The sequence below is a fragment of the Nanorana parkeri genome, unplaced genomic scaffold, assembly GCF_000935625.1.
Source record: "Nanorana parkeri isolate BGI_ZX_2015 unplaced genomic scaffold, ASM93562v1 scaffold1001, whole genome shotgun sequence".
NCBI classification, from domain to species: Eukaryota; Metazoa; Chordata; class Amphibia; order Anura; family Dicroglossidae; genus Nanorana; species Nanorana parkeri.
The window spans coordinates 247,726-267,684 of NW_017307269.1; the positions used below are offsets into that span (position 1 = coordinate 247,726).

General features: G+C 41.1%; 1 protein-coding gene across 4 annotated transcripts in view; it reads left to right on the plus strand.

The window, feature by feature from the left end:
* Positions 1–19,959, plus strand: part of FBXW7 (F-box and WD repeat domain containing 7) — a 175,584-nt gene that overhangs the window by 45,457 nt on the left and 110,168 nt on the right. For 3 of the 4 annotated variants that reach the window (XM_018567032.1, XM_018567030.1, XM_018567033.1), the window contains exon 2: positions 7,560–8,127. In XM_018567032.1, coding sequence (XP_018422534.1) covers positions 7,629–8,127 — 499 coding nt within the window. In that variant the 5' untranslated portion in view covers positions 7,560–7,628. Of the gene's footprint in view, positions 1–7,559; positions 8,133–19,959 lie in introns of all 4 variants that reach the window. The other variant, XM_018567031.1, reaches the window with a different exon arrangement.

Sequence of the window (19,959 nt, forward strand, 5' to 3'; positions counted from 1 at the left end):
AGGTGACACTAGGGGTCTAATAGTTATGGCTATTGCTCCCAGCTGTTGGATGGGAGCAAGCCGTAAGGGGGGGCATGGAGCAGCAGCAAGACGAGCAGCAGGGCAGAAGCGGAGGCAACAGGGGATTGCAAAGGCACAGTGGTCTTTCCTCCCTGCTGGGTTGTCAGCTGCAGACACAGACCACATCATGCAGGGGCTCCCAGTGGGAAGGAGAACGGGGAAGCAGAACAGCGGTGGCAGATGCCGGGAGATTGAGTTTTGTAGCTCTCATCACCGCTCAGCATCGGCTGCAGGGGTCTGAATCCCCTCCCATCACCACTGGGAAGAGCGGAAATCAGAGGGTACGCAGAGTCCATGAGACACAAATTGATGAGATTCTCATTATCGATTATCATTGATTGCATCGATTAGTTGTTGCAGCCCTAATGTCCCATAAATGCTGTTGTGTTAAAAAAATGTTCATTTACCTGTTTTTCTTTTATTTTGTAGTCATGTGACTGCCGAACCTTCTGTAGCATCCTAGTTCCTCATTGTAGGGGCATGTCAATTGGGTGGATGGGCTGGATGTTTGTGACGTAGTGCACAGCATGGAATTACTTCCCTCCTGTGTATAGTGTGCTCCGGAATCGTGTCCCTTCTGCGGGAAGTTACTTTCCCCATCTGTGTGTGTTGTGCTTCAGAAGCCTGCCTCTTCTGCAGTGCAGGCTATGTGTATGTCATATAGAGCTGGAAATTATCCCCATCCCCATGAGATGCAAGCTGACCACGCCAGCTCAGATCTGTTTCTGCACTTACCATAGTCAGGTTACAGAAAGGAATAAGGGGCACTGGCTGCATCAACTAGTTATTGAATGATGAATAAAAAAAAGTAGTAAACTACTAATGTAAAGATATACATACACAAACACTCAGATTAAATACAATTTATTTTGGCTGTATTGCCTTTTGAAAATATCTGATAATGTGTTTCTTTTCTCTTTTGAAGTGGCACTAAATTAAGGCGTTAAACCTTAAAAATACATTCAAGTATCTTAACTATTAATAAAAATGTATCTAATTTGTGTATCACTCAGCTGTAGATTCTCAAATCATCTCTGAATTGATGCTGACACTGTCCTTCCTTCTGGAGGGTGACTACTCATGTTCCCCATGGTCCCTGTGTGTGTTGTGAAGTAGCCACCGCTCCAAGCTCGCTCCTGTGGTGGACTACAATCTCATGTTTAGTTTACTAATTTGTATTGAGATTGTAGTCCATCACAGGAGTGAGCTTGGAGCAGTCTTTAATGTCTTTTTTCTAGGGCTGGTAATGATTAAAATGTTTGTGTTCGATTAATCGAAATTTTTTTTAATTGATTAATTTCGATTAATTATAATGCACATACAGATTCAACTACATTGGCCTATACACATACAGCACAGCAATGAAGTAATAAAATTAACTAGGATCACACTAATCCAGCACGTTATTAATCTCACGTGCCCCACTCAATATGGCCGCCGCTTGAGTGGGGCAACTCAGAATAATAACGTGCTGGATTAGTGTGATCCTAGTTCATTGTATGACTTCATTGTTGTGCTGTATGTGTATAGGCCAATGTCTTGGCTGGCGCTCGTGCAGAGAGTTTCAAAAAAATTAATCGATCAAAAAAATGTTAATCGCTCAAAAAGATTAACGATTAATCGAGAAATTAATTGTTAATTTGCACAGCCCTACTTTTTTCTTATTTTTTTTAAATCACATCTGCTTTTTTCGTTCAGTGTTCTTATAAAATGTTGTCAATGTTTCTCTGATTGTCTTCTAGTGTGTTTGCTCAACCAACACAAAAAGCCTAAGCTTTTTTGGGTTGATTTGTATTTAGCATGTGGCATAGAATTCCAGGAATGCATTTAGTTTTATTGTGCTTTCCCAGATCTTCTAGCAAGCAGAACTAAGGGAGTCCAAGATGTGTTACTATTTTAGGTAGTGAACTGATTCAAATATTTTACGAACAACTGGTTCTCTGGAAGAATGTTGTAATTGCTGTTAAAGAGTTTTTTTTATTTTAGTTGTATGAAAAGTACGCTGCTGATGGTGTATTTGTATGCAAGAAGACAGTTTGTGATGTCATTCACGTACTTGCAAGATTCACTATGTTGCTACTTTTGTGAGAATAATAAAATGCTAAATGTAGTACATTGTTGGTATTTTTATACAAACTTTCAGTTTCACTCGAATCTCTCTGTGATTTATACTTTTATAAGGTACATTCACTCCAGCCAAGGTTGGAAATATAAGGGGGTTGTTCACTATTGAGCCGAAGGATACAGCCGTAGCTTTGGCTGATCCTTCAGCTCTCTTCGGCCGTCGAGCCAACGGGCTGCTGTACTGGCTATTGTACAATGGCTATGTACAGTAGCCCGTACAGCAGCCGAAGGCGGCCGAGCGGCTCAGCCAACCCGAAGACATATGCTTCGATGTGACAGCTGAAGCGGGGAGAACGCCTTACCGAAGGCCGGCTGTTTGCCCCACAAATGACAGCTGGCCGGAGCCAGCCGTGTTGTAATGACAATGTCATTAAACAATAACAACTGGGCGGAACCGGCCGTGACGCCACTGCCAGATCCGCCCAGTTGTTCATTGGCTGCTAGAAGACTAGCGGGTGTCGCCAATAACAAACAGTTGGGCGGAGCTAGCTGTCACTGCTAGCTACACCCAATTGTTTTTTTTTCTTTTATTTAAAATATTTTTCTTTTTAATTTTCCTGTTTTGGATCATTTTAAAAATTCTTAACCTTCTTTTTTTTTTAAATTTTGACTCTTTTTTTCCTGCTTGGTATCTCGAAAGGTACCAAGCAGAATAGCTGAGCCGAATGCTGCTCGACTGCATTCGGCTATTCACTCACTGCCGCTCGGCCCCATGAGAATATGGGCGTACAGCAGTGAGTGAGCCGCCGGAGCTTCGGCTCAGCTGATGCAAATGTTGCATCGGCTGAGTTGAACTCCTTCTGCACTTCGGCTACTGGTTGCATAGCCAAAACTTTTTTGTTTAAGTTTGGATAAAGTAGGACAGGGTTACAACTTCTGTCAGTTTTTGTTTTGCTATGTGTGTCCCTTTGGGGAGATTTCCCTTAATTCCCTGTTTTGGAAACCAGAAGAAGTAAGAGGAAATCTCTACAAAGTGAAAGGAATTCCTCAGTTGTTGCCTGTGGAAGATTTCCCCTTGTGCTGGAGGCACTGTTAAATTATGGATTTCCCCAAAGTTTGGGCTCTACATAGATTTTTAACAGGGCTGGACAAATTTCAGGAGACAGGTAGCCAAAGTTCCCCAAAATTTGCAGCTTGCTGAACTTTGCAGCTTGCTGAACTTTGCTTTAGTTGCTGCCAAAGTAACTGGCTCCTAAATAAAAATCCTGCTGGCTCCTGGATTCCTTATCAGTTTGTCCTCCCATGCATGTTAAGTCTTTCTTATAGACCGATCAACCTTCCTGCTCCTTATATAAGGTTTTCATAACGGTGTTGTCCAGCAAACACAGAACACATGTCCATTGCTGGTTCTGACTGCTGTGTCTTACATGAACAAAGCTTCAAAAACATTGTAAAAGTTTCTTGCAGCCACTGATTTCATTTCAAGTTACCATGGAGCCTTGAATGTGTCTGGTGATAGCAGAGAAATGACTTTCTATAGCACAGACTTCAGGAAATACACTCACGGTGACCCTTTAGTATTAGTTCTAGCTGCAGTGGATTACCGTGCTTTTAGCACAGCTGCAGCAGGTACTGGAATACAGTATTAGATTCTAGATTTTGTTTTATTTGCTATTGCTTTGTAATTGTTTTCTCTTTTTAAGATAGTTTTCCTATTTGATTTCACTAACCTTTGCAAGTAATTTATTAAAGTGCTTTTGTTAACATGATGTTAAGTTGTTATGGAAGATGAGAATAGCTGTTGCCCCAAAGTGGGAGATGATGCAGGAAAACCCCTTTTCAGTCTTGTTACCTGTTTTAAGCTCCCTCCAGTTTCTATGCTTAGCTTATTTCTTCCCCATCTAGTTAGAAATTTAATAAAGTGCTGCCTAACTATCCATCAACCTAACTTCCTAATACTACAGTAGATGAAGGAAGCAGGACCGAACATTTATACATGCAAAACACATAGCTACTGAAGCATGCTGCCTCCCAGCTTCTGTTTACATTTTGATCTGCTGCTGATGGAGCAGCTTCCAGCTACCATTGGGAAATGAGCTCTGCATTAGACTAGTGCGTCTGCTATAACCCACCTGCTCCCTCTCGTGGCGGGCAGGAACCTCTTCAGCAGAATATAAACTAAAACCCGCAGACCTATTGGCAAACGCCCTGATTTCACACTGATACTGACAGCTGAACTTACAAGACCGTTATCCTTTAACTGAAGAAAAAGAAAAAACTCTGCTACTATTAGGGGCATTTTAAACATTGCATTCCATGGACACTGTATTAATAGTCTGCCAGGCAGCTTGTAAGGACGTTTAGTTGTGTACACAGCATATAAAATGAACATGGTTGGTGCTGTATGTAAACAAACAAGAACGTGTAGTACTAGTTTATTTCAGGGGACCCCACTGTCTTTGCCACTTTTTTGTCTGTGGAAGTTTGGTTCTCCAAAAAGATTTTGCCAGTACATTTTCACTAGGGATGCACCGATACCAAGTACCGTACTCTGTACAAGTACATGTACCAATACTTTTCGAGCTCCAAGACTAGACTAGAGAAAAATTCAAAAGTTAGGAAGCGGCTGTCATTTGTAAGGAGCACACGGAGCTCCTGGGATTTGTATATCTCTGTTTTTAATGTACGATTTTGTTTTAAAAAATCTAAATAAAGGGATGCACCAATACCAGTTTTGCAAGTCCAAGTACCGATACTTGCCCAACTAGGTACAAGTACTGATACATTTTTGTTGTCATGTGACAGTTTTTCTAAAACAATACAAACTAATGATTGTAGGACAGTGCTGGAGCACCAGAGCTAGCTAGGTCCCAGCTGCAACCCTGGTAGTTCTCATGAAAATGCCAAGTATCTGCACTGGAACTCGAAAAGGATCGGTGCATCCCTAATTTTCACCGTTGTTTCCCTCAGCTATTTAGCAGCACTTCATTGGAGGAATGCCAGAGAAAATAATCTTTTCTTTTCTTTATTGGAACATTTAGCCCCTAGCATTTTGGAGGCTATGTCAGACTTTAAGTTAAAGTGACATTAAACCCTCAGATTTTTTAACATAAAACAATACTGTAATGTGTGCCTTACTGTAATCCATGGTTGTTTCCCTTCTCTTTGCTGCTCTTCCTTTTAAATCCTCATGTCTTCTCATGCTGGGGGAGAACTTCCCTTTGCAGCTGAGTGCCTCTTCCTGTAGTGCTGGCTCAGGTTGCAAACCTATACACAGACACCATGTATCCATTCCAGAGACAAGGCAGTCTGCTGCAAAACAGAAGTTCTGCCCAGCATGAGAACAGATACAGATTTAAAAGGAAGAGCAGCAGAGAGAAGGGAAACAACCATGGATTACAGTAAGGTGCACATTACAGTATTGGTTTATGTTAAAAAATCTGAGGGTTTAATGTCACTTTAAGGTGGGCCTGAACTCTCTCTCATAAGGAATGTATAGAGGTGTTAAGGGACAACAGCTTTGGTACAATTATCCTTTAAAGAGAAACTCGGGACAAAACCTTTATTACCCTTTTGCAGTTGGGCTATCCCTGCACTGCAGGGGTTAACTGTTCTTTTTCATCTCGATGCGACAATAACAAAAGTTATACTTGCCCAGTCCTCGGAGACGACTTGCTCTTAGACTGGTCCTGCCAGCCTCGTTCCCCCTCCACTGTGGCGGTCTAAGGATCCTTGAGTCATCACATTCTATACACTGTGTCTGGGACGAGAGGACCCTGAGGGACATATCATCTCTGCAGCGCAGGAGGGAACGCTGTGACGGCTGGCTGACTCCTCAGCCTTTTCAGTAAAGACGTAGTCTTCCTTTATGTTTTCAATCCCTCCTGAAAATAATAGTGCACTTTTGTGTCTAAGCAGTGTTTGCATGCTGTAAAAAAGCTGTACCTGAGGTCCTCTAGACCAGTGGGTCTCAACCTGTGTAACCTCAGGACCTACATTTGTCCTTGGTCATGAAGTCATAACCCAAGGCGTGCTGCAATGGCACGCACGACATTGCGGTACTGTGCATTCCGGTTCAGGCGATCAAACTGTGGGTGGGAGATGAGTTTGCCGTGTCATGCAAATGAATGGCAATGCAACACACCTCCCACACCAGAATGCGTGGTACAGTGCGTTAATCGTACGGGACTGTGCGATTTTGACACACTGTACTAGTGTGAACGGCCTTCAAAAAAAAAAATGACACACAACCACAGACACAATCTCCTACACCCAGACATTCTCTCTCTCACTCTCACACACACACACACACCAAAAATAATGTAATTTTATTTATTTTTTTAAGATCCACCCATTCCCCTTACCTTTCGAAACTGGAGTGGATCCTCAGGCTGGGGTCCAGTGGGGGCTACTGTGCTATTACCGAGCATCACCTATATGTGCATTGTTTGTACAGCTATCTTACACACTCTCTAGAGGTGCCGGGAGCCAGAATGTGATGTCATTCCGGTCCAGGCACCTCTACAGGGCACGTGAGTGAGCTGAGAGCAATGCACGTATGGATGGAGCTTCCTCACGGTCCTAGTCCCATCTCACCTCAAGCAGACACTTGACAATGGGCAACGGATTTTAAATGGCTGCTTGGCGTGAGAACTGAGGAGCCTCTCGCATAGAAAACTGGGCTTGAAGTGAACACGGGGTGACGACCCACCAGTTGAGAACCAAGGCTCTAGACGAGCACATATTTGCTTCATACATTCTCTGAATCTGTGCTTTTCTTCTCCTTTCTTGTGGCTTCTTGAATATTTCCCCCTCCCATTCAAATATCACAAGTTATCAGGGGGAATCTTTGGCATGAAAAAGCAAAGCCCTGCCATTACCAAAATGGTCAAAACATTGAAAGAGGGTGCAGAACAAGGCAAGGTAAGTCAGTGACAAAAAAAGATCACCTGCAGGGAGCCTACGGTCAATACTGATGAATATGCCTTTGCCTTCTACTTGCCTTTTTCGGCAAAGCTTTTGCAGTTAGGTTCCTCTTTAAACATGAGCGAGTCATAGTAGTGAATGAGTATGTAGGTGTCAGTGCAGAACAGTGCTGTAATATGTTTATTTTCCATACAGGATACGACTAAGTTAACTACCTCCGGCCCGGCCGTAGTAAAAAAAACGGCCGGCCAGGAGCTCTCTCGATCTGAGCGGGCGTCTCTAGACGTCCGCTCAAAATGTGTGTATCTAGCTACTGTCCTGTAATCCATTTGATCTGCGCCAATACTTAGAAGTATTTTGCCTTGTGTCATTTGTGTGTACAAAGCCTGTCTTAAGTACTTTCCCTATTTTTGTGTTACAATATGCTAATTAATATGTTGGAATTTTTGTTTTGTTTTGTTGACTACTAATGTTTGATGTTAATGACACCTTTTTTATGTTTTTTTTAGAATGTGAAAGCGTTTGTCGCTTCACACAGTCTAGTGAATGTCCATGAAGTAGCAAGCTGGCTTTTGGAAATGAATCAGGAACTGCTGTCTGTGGGCAGCAAGAGGCGACGTACTGGAGGCTCTGTGCGAGGTAATGCTTCCTCCAGCCAAGCAGATGAGGAGCAAATGAACAGAGTAGAGGAGGAGGATGAGCAGCAGCATTCTCAGCAGCAGGAGGATCAGCACATAGTGTTAAATGGAGAGGTGGATGGCCCTGGTAGTGTGGATAGACATGATTCCCAACATGAACAGTTGGAAGAAAATAATAACAGCTGCGTTATAGCAGATCAGGAGTCTGAGGACCAACCTGAGGACCATGAGCCAGCAGAGGATGAGGAGGAAGATGAGGAACATGTTTGTGATGCGGAGGAAGATGATGAAGAGGAAATGGATCAGGACAGTGATGACTTTGAACAGTCTGATGACAGTAGTAGAGAGGGTGAACGCCGAAATAACAGCGACATCCCAAATTCTAACAGTATAATGGACATAACCCTTCACCAAAAGCCTACACCTTTCCATACAAAAACAAAGGTGAGTGCTGTTCACGTTACGCATGTCTTTGATATATTTCATGATTGCTTTTCATTTTTCTTAACAAATGTGATTTTTTTCATGTAGCTTATCATTGTCAAAGGTAGGCGTGCAAACTTTTTTTTATTTTTTAATGCGCTAACTTTTTCATGAGAAGAATTTCTTTTATTATGTTCATAGCTATGATTTAGCCCCTACAAGAATATCTAAAGTATTTTGTAGAGTAATATGTTTTTTTTCTTTCTCACAACATGCCAGCGCACTTGCTAATTTCCAAAAAATGTCGGACACCACTCAGTGATCAGTGTAGGTACAAAGTAGGGATGCACCGATACCAGTTCAGATACCAGTGCGGATACTTGGCATTTTCATGAGAACTACCAGGGTTGCAGTGGTTGCAGCTGGGACCCGCCTCTGGCGCTCCACCACTGTCCTGAAATCATTAGTCTGTATTCTTTTAGAAAACATACAATAAACAAAAATGTATCAGTACTTGTGTCTGTAAGTACTTGGGTAAGTATCAGTCCTTGTACTTGCAAAACTGGTATCGGTGCATCCCTTTATTTATATTTATAAAAATAAAATCATACATTAAAACAGAGATGTACAAATCCCAGGAGCTCCGTGTGCTCCTTACAAATGACACCTGCCTCCTAACTTTTGAATTTTTCTCTAGTCTAGTCTTGGAGCTGAAAAAGTATCTTTACTTGTACCGAGTACGGTACTTGGTATCGATGCATCCCTACTACAAAGTTAACCAGACTAGAAAAGTGAAAAATCTAAAAAAAAGTAATATAAATATAAAAAGTAAGTAAAGATGCATAGAGCGGAGAGGGATTGTGCTTGTATATTTGCATGTACTGTGGCCAGTGCAGAAATCATGGCTGCTGTTGGCTGGCCCTAGGGTTAACACCTTTTGGTTCATGTAAAATCCATATGTTACTGGGTAGGGTGTGTTCCAGTGTGACTTAATCATAATGAGTACGGTAAAAACAGACTCGGGTAACCCCAGTTTGTTCTTCCATCTGAGAAAAAAAGGTATGCTGTAATTCATGAAAAGTGCAGTTGTATTCTGCAATTGTGTACTAAAATTGTGCACTACAATTGTGTACCTGGTACGGAGAATGGAGACGTTATTTAAAACTAAACAATTTCAAAGATTAAACTAAGGGGTTAAAATGGGTTAAATAAAAGTTTTTTTTTTAAAGAACTCCAGGAATGTTTTTTAAAATTAAAGTGACAAAGTCAAATTTGTTTTCCTCCCGCTATGCTGGTGTAAGGACTTCACTTAAATGATGCCTCTTGATCTGATCATCTTCTTTTCAGTAGTTCTCAGGAGTCCCTCCAGCGCTGGTGCCGGTCTCTGATCCAGTACTGACTGCTCTCTTCATGTCCCACGGTGTCTGTGCGGGTGCATGCTGCCAGTCGGCCTGCATTGACTTACCTTGTGACTCTCCTCTTCTCCCGACCAAAGATCTCTACTGCGCATGCACCCAACCTATGATCCTTTGTGGCCACCTGAGGAACTTCAGATCTTCAGACAGCGGAGATGCATGTTTAAACCTATTTGGTAACTTTAAAAAAAAAAAAGCAGTAGATATATGCAAAAAAGTGAATGGGTTTAATTTTCCTTTAATCTTTCCAGTGGGGCTACCCCTTTCCCTGCCAACGACGTAAGTAATACGGTGGAACACAACTGTTTCCAGCTTGCAACCTCAGTTTGCTTTAAGTCGCTGGCTTTCACCCTTCTGCTATAATATTATGGTCATTTTAGCAACCATGAACTTATAACAGAAGGGTCCCCCTCACGTTCCTCTGTAAATTAATAGCTGTCATCAGAGGAGAGAGCGGTGACATTCAGGATGCTGAGCGGGGAAGAGAGCCGTTGTCAGGATGGAGAGCGAAGCTGTGCCGGGCAAAGCTTCAGGATGCCGAGCTGAGGATCGGCAAATATGTGAAATATTTGCTGATCTTTCCGTGTGCAGAACAGACACCAGTGATCACTGCTGTTTGTAAATAACTGAGCACATAAGCTAATAACTGAGCATATAAGCTATGTCCCCAGTTATAAATGAACAGAAAGTGCTTAGATCACTTCCTGTTCATTCATAAGTGGGGACGTAGTACGCTCACTATGTGCTCAGTTTATGAATGAACAGGAGCACTTAGTGCAGAGGCTTCCTGTCTAAGGACTGGGGAGAGTATTATGCCTCTTTAGTTTGTGAATGAACAGGAAGCTTCTGTACTGAGTGCTCCTGTTTATTCAGTGCTGAGGCTGCAGGAAAAAGAGATTAAGGATTCCAGTCTCTTTTTCTATTTCTCTTTAGACGCCTGATATTTCCCTGAAGCCCCCCGACATTATAAAAAATTAAATTACAATAAAGAATTAAAATAGTTAAAGAAATAAAACACAACCCACACACAACATACCATACATGTGCAACAGTGTGCATCATATTGTGGTGTGGTGTTAGTGAATGCGCTGCAGTGCGTTGTTTGAACACATCACAGTGTTGACTTTTTCCCCCCATTTTTCAAAAACCATTAATTCAACTGTGTGACAGCGCATGTTACGTTGTGACAGCGTTTTGATATGCTGTGTTGCGATTATATGTACGCCTGCATCATTTTATCACAACACACACCAATGCAATACACAAACGGCACTGCAGATCACGGTGGTAATACAACACAGATTTTTAGTAAAAGGCGCTTATTTACAGTTTTGCATTCCCTAATTTTTTTTACCATTTCGCAAAAAGGCGCAATTTAAAATGTACAAATATTTTATTTTTTAACTCAATACAGTTTTATCTTTTAGATTGTCGGTAAAGTGTTTTTTTTTGTGTGCGCTGATACTGATTGTAGTGTGCTTTCATCGATTTTAAATGTGTGTTTTTATTGGTTTAATTTTGATTTGATAAACATTTGCACAATTATCGCAGGGCCTACAAAATTTGTAGCATTTGGGGTATTTTACAAAATCTAAAAGCAACCGTTGAAAATAAAACAAACAAAAAAAATTAGGAAAATTGCAAAAATGGTCTGGCCAGCTGAGCTCAAAACTGGAACGCAGTGCTTGACAGCAAAAGGGTTACATGCTCGTTTTGTGTCTAGGTTTTAAAAAAAAGTTGTACTCACCTGATGCTCTGGTTCGGCTTGTTCTTAGACCACTCCATCCAGCATCACGCACCTTACTCTGTAGTAGTATAAGGTAATGTAAAACATCATGCCTATACATAGTGTATGAACGTGAGGATGCTGAGGAAGATTCCAATGCTGCTGTGGAGGGATCGCTGTGATAGATGGTCTGCTCGGAGCTTCAGGTGAGTATATCTTTATTTTTCTCCCTAGACACAAACGAGCACTTAACCCTTGCAGCTATTCATTTACAGGGGAACATCAGGGGTACCCTTCTGTTATAAGTTCATGGTTGCAGTGGTTCTTCCACTGCAAGGGTTAATAAAAAGTTTTCCTGGAGTTTTTTGTTTTTTTTTAACTTTAACAATATTGTTAGAATGTAATAAAGCCGGTAAGTACTCTTTATTTTCAGGCTTAATTCATGCAGGTCCCACTTTGGCCACCATGATACACAGAGCAGGATCAGACTTTACCATTGTAATGTGTGGATGCTACTGCACCATGGCATCTGCTGCCCTCTCCCACTGCACCATGGCATCTGCTGCCCTCTCCCACTGCAGTGACACTCCTACCTCATTGTTGGTCAAGCCCTACCGGCAGTAAGCTCCAGCAGTTAATGGACTGCCACTAAACAGGCAGGGAAGAATTCTTATGTACTTTGTAAGGTCTTTAGAAGATTGAAATTGAATTATAGCCTTCATGGTTTACTTCCAAGAAAGGATATATACACACTGTGTCCAGCACAAGTAACTGCGTCCTTAAATATATTAGTGATGTCTTCTAAATCATAGGAAACTATATCTTGTGAAGTATTTTATCAAATAGAATAAGCTGTCATAAAAAAAGCCTTTGGAATCCTCTTTGTAGGGCCAGGTGCTGGGTTTCACCTTATGAATTGCCAATACCCTTGAGCAGGAGTAAACCTCAGGACTTCTGTAATCTTGATTTACGATCCAAAGACTATCCTGGAGTCATGGAGATGATGCAGGAAGGTTCATAGCTGCAGTCGGTGTATTTAGGTTTTGTGCTGCCCTAGGCAAGACTACACTCGGACACCCCCACCCCCCCCATCCTAAATTTGCCCCACCCCTCCTGTTTGACATTTTGCGCAACCTGTCAGTGGCTGGACCCTGCAGAGCCCACCATAGCCGCAGAGCACACCACAGACCCTGCATAGCCCACCATAGAACTCGCGTAGTCCACCTGAGACTGTCCATCCGGCAGCTCTCTCAGGTAAATTAGGTGGCCATGAGACACAATGAGCCAAGGCTGCCTGATTCTGTGCGGCCCGGCTCGCCACACCAATTTGGGGGCAGTGCTGTGCCGCCAAAGGCAAATGCCTTGTTTGCATTGCGGTGGATACACCCCTGGCTGCAGTAATTTAATAGTGGCATTATTCTACTGGCTATGCACTCACAAGAGGGGCTGAACAGAATGACATATTTTTTTCTGGTAACCAGATCATATACTGTATATGCATTTTTTTCTTTGTATTTAGCTGGATAGAGTTCCACTTTTTTTACTTGAGTGGGTTGAACAGCGACCATCTCCATGTGTCTTCACCACTGGAACTTCTTGGAAGTCATGTGAAATTGAAGATGCATCGGCTATCTTGATCATGCCTTCATTTCCAAGTTTTATAGGAGCTGTGGAAATGTCTGACTGTATTTTTATATCCATATGGTCAATATAACCAAACTGAGAAGAATGCATTTGCTCTTTTGTTCCCATTGTCCAAGGTTTTGTTTTTAATTGCACTTACTAGGGAATCCGTAAACTTCTGCTAGAGCTGTAATAGAAGAACAGTCGCAGGACCACTTTGTGGTCCTCTTTTGGTTGAAGAAAATAAATCTCATAGAGCTTAGGTCAAATAGCACTGCTCATCAGTATGAGAAAAGATGAAAAAAACTTGTCTGAGCATGAGAGGGTCATTGCAGGCTACATGCTTTGCATTCATTCATGTCTTTTAAAGCCCTTTTTCTAATCCCCTTTAATCTTTTGTATGGGCAGGCATGTGTGCCTTGCATATGGGTGTCATGTAACAATGTATCAGGAAGCTATCGTGCTCTTTTACCTCTTTTCTGACATTTCCCTATGTTTTCCTAGTAATGTCAGTGGATCTTACTAGCTGCCAGTTCAGGCAGTGTTATCGTCACTTGCAGCTTGGGTCTGCAGCGTTTGGTGTAAATTACACCGGCTCTGATTACACACGAGAATTGAAGATCTAAAAGGCTTGACTTGATTACAATGCAGTTTTCCTGAAAGCCCCATTTGTGTACCACTAACTTTATTTTAGTTAGACTTATTTAGGATTTAAAGTGTATTTATTTATTTTTGGGGCATTTGTTGCTGTCTAACTTCTGTTTATAAATCCCAGACAGTATAATTATCTTGTCAGACAAAATTTCCTATGATTACATTCCTAATTAAAACTCTCAGTACCCGTGAAATTGTGATAAAGACCTTGTACATATAGAACATATACAGTATATACTCTATATATAATACATGAAGAGGGCAACTTGTACTGGTGAAGTTGCATCCTAAAAAAAGTGGGATTGTTAAGCTAAAACCTCTGGTATAATTTACCAAGAAGGAAAGGTGCAGGCCATGGGCTGTTGAACTGTTCCATCAATTCATCATATGCATATCCAGAACCAAATGTCAGTTGACTATAGATTTTCCTTGTAGTTTATTTTACTTCCTTTGTTTTGAGCAACTTTTTTTCTTCTTGTATGTAATATAGGATAATTGTTCTCATTATTTTTTTTATTGATGCAGATGATAAGTGTCTTTTTTTGGTTTTAACTAGGGCTGTGTAAATTAAAGATTAATTTCTCCATTAATCGTTAAACTTTTTGATCGATTAAAATTATATTGATCGCTAATGAAAACACTCACCTCTCCACCGACTTCCGGGAGTCCTGTCGGCGATCCGGTGACTTCACGGACATTGACGTCACAGGACTCCTCCCCCCTTCCCCACGTGGCTCCGTCGGCTAACGTAGGGAAGGGGGGAGGAGTCCGGTGATGTCGATGTCCGTGACGTCACCGGACTCCTCCCCCTTCCTTAGCCGACGGAGCCACTTGGGCCAGTGAGTTTGCCCAAGAAACTTTCTGCACGAGCGCCAGCCAAGGCATTGGCCTATACACATACAGCACAGCAATGAAGTAATAAAATGAACTAGCATCACACTAATCCAGCACGTTATTAATCTGAGTTGCCCCACTCAAGCGGCCGCCATGTTGAGTGGGGCACGTGAGATTAATAACGTGCTGGATTAGTGTGAGCCTAGTTCATTTTATTACTTCATTGCTGTGCTGTACGTGTATAGGCCAATGTAGTTGGATCTGTATGTGCGTTATAATTAACCCCTTCGTGACGGGAGACATACACTGTACGTTCCGCCACAAAGGGACCAAATGACTCGTCACGTACACTGTACGTGACGAGTTATTTGCTGCATTAGAGGGCTGGTAACCGCTGAGAATCAGCGGTTACCATTCATTAATGGATGCCTCAGGATAGAGGCATCCATTAATGAAAGGGTTAACCTTTTTCAGACATCTGATACCTTAATATCGGGTGTCTGAGAGTCAAAGCAGAGCGGGCAAAAGCCTGCATTTTGACAGCTCGTATAGATCTAGAGATATCTCTCTCGGATCGTATACTGGCTTTTTTTTTTTCTTTCACTTTCAGGAATAGATACATAATGTATCTATTACTGAGAGAAGGATGTTTCAGTTTTCTGATCGTTGTTGGAACAATCAGAAAACCTTTAGGCACCGTTCACACCTTTCCGTTTTGTCGGGCGTTCAACGCTCTATGAACGCTCTACAAAACGTACAACCATGAAAATCCCATTGTTTTCTATGGGTATGGTTCACACCTTTCCGTATTTCCGCCCGTCTGAACGCCCTACAAAACGGCTGACGCCCAAACAAGTACATGTACTTCTTTGGGCCGTTTTGGAGGGCGTTTTCGATTGGGATACAGCCAAGTAGCCTTCGGAATCGCGCGACGGCCGCGCGATTTTTTTACCGCGAATCGCGGTAAAAAAACCGTGTGACGGTCGCACGACAGACGTGCATGCGTAATACGCCTATGTGTGAACCCAGCCTTAGTGACAGCTGAATCCTGAACTGCTGCAGGATCAGTGTCACTAACTTATTATTGGCTGTACTGAAGTTTAAAGCAGCCTAATAATAACCAAAAATGTATTAATTTATCAAGCCGTAATAGTTAGATTAATTCACAATGACTGCTTGATATAATAATAAAAAAAAAAAAAGTGTAAACAAATAAAGGACAAATAAATGAATGTGTTTATTGCATTTTTTTTATTTTTTTTAGCTGTGCTGGTTTTGTAAAAAATACTACAAATCAAAACTGTTTTTTTGCTCTTCTTTTTGTATATTTTATTTATCCTAAGTGAGGCTACATATTTATATCACATATGTGTGCCTATCTGTCCTCTAAAAAACAATATATAATGTGTGGGTGCACTTTGTAAGAAAGTATATTACTGACGTGGAAGAATCACACAGCAAAAATGTCAAAAGTGTGTCAGTCATTTACGAACAGAAACTAAAAAGCTCAGTCATGAAGGGGTTAATCGAAAATTTTAATCATTACCAGCCCTAGTTTTAACACTTGTTATGTATTTTAAATGCTTAGTAGCAATGGACAAAACTTGTGGGAGTGGCTTTTTTTTTTTAGTTTTGTCCTTTTCAGTCAAAGTAGCACATTTTGCTATGGTGGGCAGTAATCTGTACATCCTTGTAGGTCCTAGCCCGGCCTACTTCTTTTCCTAAAACGGATGTTCAAGTAGTAGTAAATGCTAGGCATTTTTTTACCTTTAATGCATTCTCTGCATTAGGGTAAGAAATTCCCAGTACCTTTTTCCTGTTCCTTGTCTCCCCCCCACCACACTTACCAGTGAACACCACCGGAGGGAGGATACTAAGGGCAGAGGAGCCCTTGGCAGAATTATTTTTTACTTACCTTAAATGATGTCTCTTAATCCGATCTTCTTTCCTGTTCTTTTTAGCCTTCTCTCCAGCGCTGCTGTGGGTCTCAGATCCAGCGCTGACTCCTCTGTCCTTGCTCGCACTTCCTGTCCTGTCCTGCTTTGCGGCCGCCCGAGCCTTTTCGGATTTTCGGACGGGAGCGTGCGTCGAAGACAGGGGTAAGTGTAAACCGCTTTTAAAGCGTGTTTTCAAAAAAAAAAATTTTTGCATGTATCTCCTGCTTACTATCACTAGATATATGCAAAATAAACCAGAGGGTTTAGAAACCCTTTAAGATCTTGGTGTAAATCACATTTTTGGAATTCTGGGTCAATAAAAGCTCCATAGAGCCAAAGGGGCTGACATTTTATGCAGAAGGCTGAAAAAGAGTTGTGCACCTTTGTTTGTGGACAGTATGTTCATGTTGTATGATTGGGTTTTATTAATTACTACGAGCTTATCTTTGTTTGCTTTTCTTATGGAAACTTGCAAGAAAATATATTTTCTGAAGAGATAAAGTGCGTCTTCCCATAAGGTCACATCTAGAATATATCTTTGTTTGCTTTGGAATGATTTCAAAACTACTGAGGCAATGGAAATTTTTGTTCTAAGAATTCAAAAGTCTTCAATTCTTTAGTATCGGACACCAAACTGGAAGAGTGGCAGTATTTTATGTTACTGCAAACTGTCCTCATATTAGTATCTTAAATGGGTTGGGATGGGTTCTGGCACTAGAGAAAAAAAGTTTGTTCAACTTGATGGTCATGTTGTTTTCTTTTTCCACCTAACTACAAATGCATACACAGTGCACCAAATGTAAATTTATATCTCTCAATTTTGATCTGTTTGCATGTTAACTTATGCTTTGTTTGAATCATTGCAGAAGAGCATGCCTGCTATCCCTTCTTAATGAGAACGTCAAGTGCTGTTACTAACGTTTAAAGCTGCAAGAGCTCCAAAATGTGAATGTATGCCCCTTTCATTGATATCCACTGCTATGATTATTTTATTGCAGCTTAGCCTTGCAAAAATACTAAACCTCCATAGGGATGCTGGAGATGCTAGATTACATATACTATGCAAGAGAAGTAAACGCAGACAGTCATCTGCTGTCACTGCCTAGATTAGTATTAGGAGGTTGGCATGAGGTAAGCCATATATTCGTAGAGAAGAAGAAACACTGAATCTGGAGAACTGTTGAACTGCAGCAATGCCTGCATGATTAATGTTACAAATCCCTTCACACATGTCAGTGCATTGAGGCGGTACATCCTTTAGGCATCTTCAATAAGTACATTTACAAACTTCTAGATTGATCTGGTTATTAGGGGTGGGACAGAACATTAATATAAAAATACCATATTTATTTTTAGTTTTTGACCGTAGATAACCTTTAAACACATATGGAAGCCACACGTTTTTAAATTGCCTCACAGTTGACATTTGGAAATCGCCTGCACTTTAGGAAGACGTTACATGTGATGTACTGTTTAGTGGCACGTTAATGGTTTGTAGAAGGCGTGCCTGGATTTATTTATGAGATGGTTGACACTTATATTATAGAAATGTTTGGAAATGAAACCTAATTAGTTGAAACCTTAGTTTGGATACTTGTTTGAGTTTTGGTGATGAGACCTACAGTGCAATAATTGTGCAATAATTTCACCACTAGAGGGCGTACATACTAGACATAGTGCAACATATATGTGTAGTGACATAGCAAGAATCAAGAAAACACGAATTTGTAACTTCTTTTTTTCTTTCTGTTTTAATGAGCTAACACAATAGCTACACAGTGATGAGTCTTGGTTTTGAAACGCTTGAACTATTATAATAGCAGATCAGCAGCAGTTCCAAGCAGAGGGACCTGCGTCAGTCAACAGAGTTGAAAGCAGCTCATTAAAGAGAAACTCTAGGCAGCCACCTGACTATTCAATTAAAGGTTGCAATGTGTCACTAAACATTTGTGATTTTGTTCAGCCATTCTTGCAATTCACCCAACTCAACCACGCTATATATTTAAGGTGGCAACACTACTATGCATTTTTGCGGCTTTGTAGCTTGCTTTTCTTTTTCTCTTGGATCTGTTCAAATTAATATATAAATACATGTTTTCGGAAGTTCATTTGAATCATCACGCTTCTAAAATACATGTCAACCTTTATCAATGGAAGGAACAAGTTCAATATCTTCCCTCTTTCATTGCACATTATATGAAGTGCTACAGGTTTGGTATTCTTCATGCATTATTGATGGCCAGTCCTATTTGGCACTAAATGTAAAATATGGTAGCAAGCCCTTTCCAGTACTAATGGTGGCCAGTGGAACACAACTTGCCATCAACATGTAGAGTTTCAGCTCTGTACAGAATTGAGCTATGTTAGAATGATCAAAGATGGAAAATACAGATAAATTATCTAAACTATCAAAACTGAATAGGCAGTACTTGCCAGGACTATGCAGCAGCTGAACAACAATTGGTGCTGTATGAGGCTAAGTTTCCGTAATTAAGTGTTATGTCACTCTGATGAAATAATCATGCTAGAATTTGGCATATGACAAGGACAATAAACAAGGACAAGTTCAAGAAAAAATTTCAAAAGCCTTGCATTTTAGTTGCGATGGTGTCTTACAACCAATCCGACTCGCTTCTCGCATGAGCTTAATGTACATTCACATGCATAGGGCTCATTGGCTCCGTACCTGAAAGGCTAATTGCACTCTAAGGGCTAGTTCACACCATAACTGCGTGTGTCTGCGCAGCGCAGTGCGATTTTGTTTTGCTGCGTTTTAACTGATTTGCCGCATTTTTTTATAGCTTAAAATGGGCTTTCAGGTGCAGTCCAGTGCGTTCCAGTGCATTTGCACGCTTTTTTAATGCATTACGTTAAGATCAGGTGCCACTAAAATGAGATAAACAGTATTTTTTCTGACTGCATTGGAACGGACTGCACTGGTTTGAACAGAGCACCAGAAATCCCAATGGAAAGGATTGTGACGCGATTTTGATGCAGCTGCCAAACTGAATGGACTACATCACAACTGCATCTGGTGTGAACTAGCTCTTAAGGAGTTACTTACCTTTTAAGGGTAGATGACTTTTTGGCTCAGTTATTGACCAGGTCATTTTTCCTCAATCGGCAGATCAGAGTGTACCTACTCATTAAGGTGCTCCTTCTAAAGCAGAAGCTCGTAGACATTCTTAGTCTTTATCTTATTCAGGGGGCCACAATCCCTTCATCTTTTCTGCTTGGGCTTCTACCTAAAAACATGAGTCCACAAAGTACCTTCACTGAACCTTTTTCTGGCATGTTCACATTTCATTGTGTTTACTTACCAATTTCACATTCCAGTTGATCTCGAAGGAAGAACCTCGACCAATTTGAAAACTCTATTAGAATTGACTGATTTTTTTTTTTTTAAATTTAATCCCTGTCTTCGTCCCAGAGTCAATGCACCTCTCATACTTGACCATTTGTCACTGGATATTGAAAAGCTGTCCCTTGGGGATATATCCTCCTTTGTGTGGAGCCATTAATACCAAGTCTCCTGTACTTCCTTGGACGGTCGGTCTTTACATCAAGACAATGTTATCGCTGTAAATCTAGCAGCATCGGTGCCCCTTTATTCGGTAACTGTGCCTTTCTTTTTTTTTTTATCCCATTGTTTTACAATA